Raw genomic sequence first — 6000 nt, forward strand, 5'->3', positions numbered from 1 at the left:
CTTTCTAGACATTAGAGCACACCAAAAAGAACAGATAGTAAGTTAGAACGAAGTTCACCTTGAACTCTCTGACCCGGAGATTTTTTTTGGAGCTGCTGGTTTGTGGCACTTATTTGAGTCCCTTGACATCAAATTGCTTTATGAACAACTACAGAAAATAAGTGACTAAGGCATGTTGTTGCCTCAGACAGTCACCTAAATGTCTTTTCACAATTGAAAAAAAATGCAGATTATCTGATTATGTCAATGAGGTTCAGTGAGAATTGTGAAATGCATAACAGAATAATAGATCAACATTTATTGCAGTATTTGGGTATTATTTACATGCTATCCCATATATGTGGGGGCTTAGAGGGAACACACTAGGGATGAAGGCCATGTTAATATCAACACCTGAAAACCCAGCTTCAGCAATATCCTTTCCTGTTTCCCTTGTGAGATGACACCCATCGGCCACTATCTGTTGCAAAGGATCTAGAATACCCTGGATGAATTTGAGAGCTGTTCCATCTGCACAAAACAATGAATCCAATGTTGTCAAGATGAACCAAAACACAACCTCATTAATGCCTCATTAATAAATTGAAGGATGTCCTTAATACCTTGTGCAGCCACATGTTCCATGAAAATGTAAAGGCCACCTGGTTTCAGCACCCTCTTCACTTCTGATTATATAGTGCAGATGGACATTAGCAATTTAGAAATTTTGAAGCCCTTATATTCTTTTAACAAATTCTGCATTTCAGAAACTTTATAGCCCACAACATTCTCTAGAAAATTAAGAAAGGAATAGCCCAAGGTTTCATTCAAACCAAATTAAAGGTTAAACTTTCTCTCTCTCTCTCTCTCTCTCTCTCTCTCTCTCACACACACACACACACGCACACACACACACGCACACACAAACACACAAACACACACACACACACACCCATCCTCCCACACACACACACACCCATTCGGGAAGAACAGAAAAAAAAAAGAAAAAAACCTTCACAACAATGGAGAAACACAAGTGTAGGCTTTTCAACTTCAGAAACTTGCTTGTCTTACCAAATGAGTTTCCAGTCGACTGAAACTTAAGTCCTTGCTGAATACAGGACTCTAGAATCAGTTTTAGTTGTTGGACTATTAGAAATGTTACAATCTATCTCTGAAAGATATAATATGAATAAAACAAGGAAAAATAGCTCTAAGAAAAATATACCTTCTAATGTCAAACTAACATCTACAACAGAACATAATACAAGAGTTCCAACAACTATGTCCATAGAAGCATCATTTAGTGGCAATGCCTCACCAACCTGCATACATGAACAGTCCCAAATACTGGTATATCAAAATTTTAGATCAATAAATTTATATCTTTCTGGAAGGAAAAGAAAGACTATGATATAATAATCATAACTCTGAAATTTGAAGCCAATAGAAGAAAAAAATAAAATAAAATGCAGGCTAGCTTGCCTCCAAGAGGTATGGGATGCCAAGCCCCATGTGTACAAGTATGAGCTCAGCACTACAGAAGGCAAAGCTATCTGAAAATGCATTACCTTCCGAATAGATATTGTCATGTCAATGATCCAAGTCTCCCTAAGATACATGCTCAACTTTAGCATAAAATAAAACATTCATATCCTCACACAACAACTAGAGATTAATGAATCTCATTGTTCACTCAGTAATGCAGCAAATAGCCACAAGATATAAAGTCAATCAAGTGGGAACATAATAAATCATTATTCCAAGCATTTTTAACTATCATCCAAACTAGTAAATGAATCAATTTACCCCCAATTTGTCTTTTATTATTTAGAAGAGGTAGCCAAGCTTAAGTATTTACATTCTGTTCTATAAGAAATCTTTATGGGAAAAAGAAAGCCGCCTGGTTGCATGGCCCCTGCACCCAGGCATAGGGACACGTGAAATTACAGCCACACCCCCTGTGAAATAAAATCTCATTAATGTTGATGCCCCTGCACATGCTCTCATTGGCCCCCGGGCTGGTACAGGGGCCACATGACCAGGCAGGGATTTCCTGCCCAATCTTCATTTAAGTACTTCAGAGGTTAATACTTAAATCTTTTTGTTTCCAGTACTTCAGTGCTTATAATGCCCAGTACAAAACCATTCAACCTAGATTCCAAGAGTATGCTCAATATTACGAGTAACAAAATCCCAACCATGACAAAAATATCAGTGTCCCAACCTTGAAACATCAAGACAAGCTAATGACCACATTCTATCAACAAAGTCACTTCATCTCATCTGACAGCCTACCTCCCTCGTATGAAAATAAAAAAGAGCGAGAAAAAAAAAAAAACCCTCAAATCAATCCATAACTAAATACATGACCTAATAATTGCTAAGGCCTCCACTTAAAAGTTTAAACCTAAAGGCAAACCAGAAACTGAAATATTATTAATTTCTATTACTTCCAAGAGTGTCCATAAAATCAACTTAAGAAATGATTCTTAAAAACAAGCAAAATGATTTTGTCAACAGATGCATGTTAACATGAGCTGAAAGAGAAATATCAACAGTGTTATCTTTGAGGGGCCATAATCATCTGAAAGTAGAAAGGTTTCAAAACAAAATACTTTCAGTTATGTTGTTGCGACCTAGTTCTGGTTTCTTCCTCTGCAAGCTTGTTATATCATTGTTTTCTTCTTCAATAACCGTTCCCCAAAAAGATACTAAAAATCAAACGAGCAACCAACCATATGACAACAGAGATAAGTTTACCATCATTAAAACTTTACCATCATTAAAACTATAGTTCCAACTAAAGCTGTCAGGGAAGAAGCCATACTGTTTGTATAAAATTAAAATTTGATGGTGGTAGACCTGCTGCTACTGCTGCCTCTCGAGCATATTTTTCCATCTTTTTATTTGGATCTACACCATAAACATAGACTTCACCACCACTGGCATAATATTTGAGATTGGGACCAGTCCCAATGCCAAGCTCCAAAACTTTCTTACTCCTCCCTCTCAATTTAGAAAACAGTTCTGATTTATAACCTGCAACCTAGACAATAAGTAATGTTATGCAATTTTTTTTTTTTTTTTTTTTTTTTGGTAAGGAGTAATGTTATGCAGTTGGATATGTGCAGAAGCTAAAATTTAAATCAGAATAACACTGGCAATCTCAAAAGCACAGTGTCACACTATAAGCTATAATTTCATGGAGTACAGGGTAATCACTTACCTCTACCTCATAAGCTTTCATGCCCTTCTCCAAAACCAAAGCATAGAACTCCTCATACCAATCTGGTCTTGGGGGATGAATCCTCTCAAGCATAGCCTGCGTGGATGAATAACCATCACTTTGCACAAACCATTGATAAGAGAAGGTAATTTCTCTTACAACATATTTGTTGTTTGAGTCTGATTAACAGAGACTATCTAGAGGAATAATGGATGCAATACTTGGAAGTTGGAACCCACCTGAATGTTGTTTCCAATTCTCTATATGGAAAGAATGCACTTTTCTCTATATAATAAGTTGAAGTACTGAATTTGCGGATGGAAATTTCAGAAATGTATACACACAATCAGTTGTTTATTTGGATTAAAGTTAATACCCAATTATGTGAAACTGGACAACTTCAGCAAAATCATAAGACAAACATCATATTCATATTCATATTCAGGATTAACAACAGCATACCGCTTGGTCAGGCTTCAGATCGGAAGCATTTGAAGGAAAGGTAGGAAGCAAAGCTGCTCCTGAGGCTCCGATGAAACGTCTTCTCCCACATAAACATAACCCCTTGGGGCAGTGCGAACCCAAGGGAACATATACATCATTGCTGCTGCTCTTCGGTATCGGAGATTCCGAGTAATCGCGTTTAAGGGGCGATTCAATTGGGATTCTGGCATTCGTGGTTGATGTTGCATTGATTGTGGATAGAACAAGGGCTTTGATCTGTGAAGGATTTGGTTCCAAACCCGATACTGTTATTTTGCGGAAATTAAAACAACAATGGCTACGTTCACATGGCGGGAGCAGGTAATGGGACTGTGAATACATCATCAGCACCATCATTAAGCAGTGGAGTCTCCACTCTCCAGCTGGGTTCCGCCAGACCTCACCTGGTGCCAGACTGCCAGGTGGGGATATATTTTGCCTCCCTCCCCCCCCCACCCCCCCCCACCCCACCCCCACACCAATATGGGATACGAGAATATTATTATTTTGTTACAAAAAAAAAAAAAGACAATATTATTATGATTATTATTATTATTATTTTTTATTTATTTATTTATTTTTGATAGAATGAAATTTTATTGATATTCATCATGCGTACAACCTAAAACCTCAGCCAAATAAATCCGATGAAGTCAAGGAAGGGAATGTGGCCAATCTGTCATACACATACTATCATACACATGCTAGACAAGGCCTTCCTGACAAGGTTATCGGCAATATTATTTACCACCCTTGGAATATAAGAGAACAAAATAGACTCAAAAGAAGCAGATAGTGACGTATATCCTATAGAATTGGAAAGACCTAGAAAGATGGTAACTGAGTAACATCTGAAACCAGTTCTATCAATTCTTTGCAATCAGATTCTATATGGATCCTTTCAACCACTAAAGCAGCTACCTGAGACAAAGCAAATCTGATTGATAATGCTTCTCCTTGAATAGAATTGGTGAAATAATAAGGTATTGAAAAAGCCTTTAGCATCTTGCCTCTGGGATCTCTAAGAATACAAACAAGTCCACCTTTGGACTGTCCTTGCATCAAAGCTGCATCACAATTCACCTTTATTGTTCCAGGTTGGGGAGGTTGCCATTTATTCACAGATGCATTCTGTGAAGCTTGCTAAACAGAAGTTCCATGTGGTATAGGAACCGTACTCGATGCATACTCAAAATATGCCTTCTCTGCTACTAAGGTCACTTCTTGGGACGACCAGCCATGGACGTTAAATAACAAATCTTTGCGAGCTCTCCAAATATACCAACAGAGAAAGGATGCTCTAGAAAGAGATTTGTGAGCCACCTTTTTATCTAAGTGAAAGAGAGGATCCCAACTTGTTAACCAGTCACTAACCATATGAGTTCTATCTGTCGGTGGTACATTTGACAAGCTGCTTCCAAACCAGATGAGTTTTGCAAACTCACACCCTATAATAATATGATCTGCAGTGTAATATCCCACCCCAATAATTATCCTATGTAATTACCCCATGAGGCAAAGAGAGAAAATGAGAAAGGAAGACAAAAAAATGAAAAGAAGAGAGGGGGTTACATGAATAGGCTTTCCCTCACATTGATTTTGAAACTTAAAGGGAGAGGGAAGAAGGTGAGGTGGAACCCACCTATTCCCTCACCTCCCTCATTTATTGATAAACAAACGAAAAAAAAAAAAAAAAAAATAAAAGAAAAGAGAGATGAGATGGAGGCAAAGACAAAGGGATGGAGGGAGTGCGCATATGCAACTCCTCTTCAAATTAATGTTGTTGGATTTTAAAAGAAAATAAATAAAGATGGTATAATTGTGTGTGTGTGTGTGTGTGAGAGAGAGAGAGAGAGAGAGAGAGAGAGGGTTGAGTAAAAGAAGGACCCTTTATGTTTTAGAAAAATTAAATACTACTACTACTACTACTACTACTACTACTACTACTACTAATAATAATAATAATAATAATAATAATAATAATAATAATAATAATAATAATAGAAGAATACATAAACTATGAAAGAATTGATTAAAAAAGAAAATTGGAGAAGGAAGTAAATTCCTAATATGAAGGGAGGTTTACAAAAACTATATGCCCTTAAGAAACTTCTTTGCTGAGAGAATAAAGAAGATTTTTTTTAGAGAAACTAGGAGATTTTAGACCCTATCTTGTAATTGTGTGAGAGAAATAAAAGAATATATATATATATATATATATAATAGGAGAGAATTTGAAGGCTAGGAAAGGGTAGAAAACAAAATTAAATTAAAGGAAGGGAAAATTTAGGAGATAGAGTAAGTATGCA

General features: G+C 36.7%; 1 protein-coding gene across 1 annotated transcript; it reads right to left on the minus strand.

Moving 5' to 3' along the window:
- Positions 1 to 213: 213 nt before the first annotated feature.
- Positions 214 to 4134, minus strand: LOC122065693 (methyltransferase-like protein 7B). Its single transcript, XM_042629535.1, has 6 exons — positions 3671 to 4134; positions 3209 to 3304; positions 2810 to 3028; positions 1208 to 1304; positions 603 to 665; positions 214 to 510 (listed from the first exon to the last, which is right to left on the minus strand). The coding sequence occupies exons 1-6, from the start codon at positions 4046 to 4048 to the stop codon at positions 317 to 319; spliced, it is 1047 nt and encodes a 348-aa protein (XP_042485469.1). The 5' UTR covers positions 4049 to 4134; the 3' UTR covers positions 214 to 316.
- Between the last annotated feature and the right edge of the window lie 1866 nt (positions 4135 to 6000).

The sequence above is a fragment of the Macadamia integrifolia genome, unplaced genomic scaffold, assembly GCF_013358625.1.
Source record: "Macadamia integrifolia cultivar HAES 741 unplaced genomic scaffold, SCU_Mint_v3 scaffold2094, whole genome shotgun sequence".
Classification (NCBI taxonomy): Eukaryota; Viridiplantae; Streptophyta; class Magnoliopsida; order Proteales; family Proteaceae; genus Macadamia; species Macadamia integrifolia.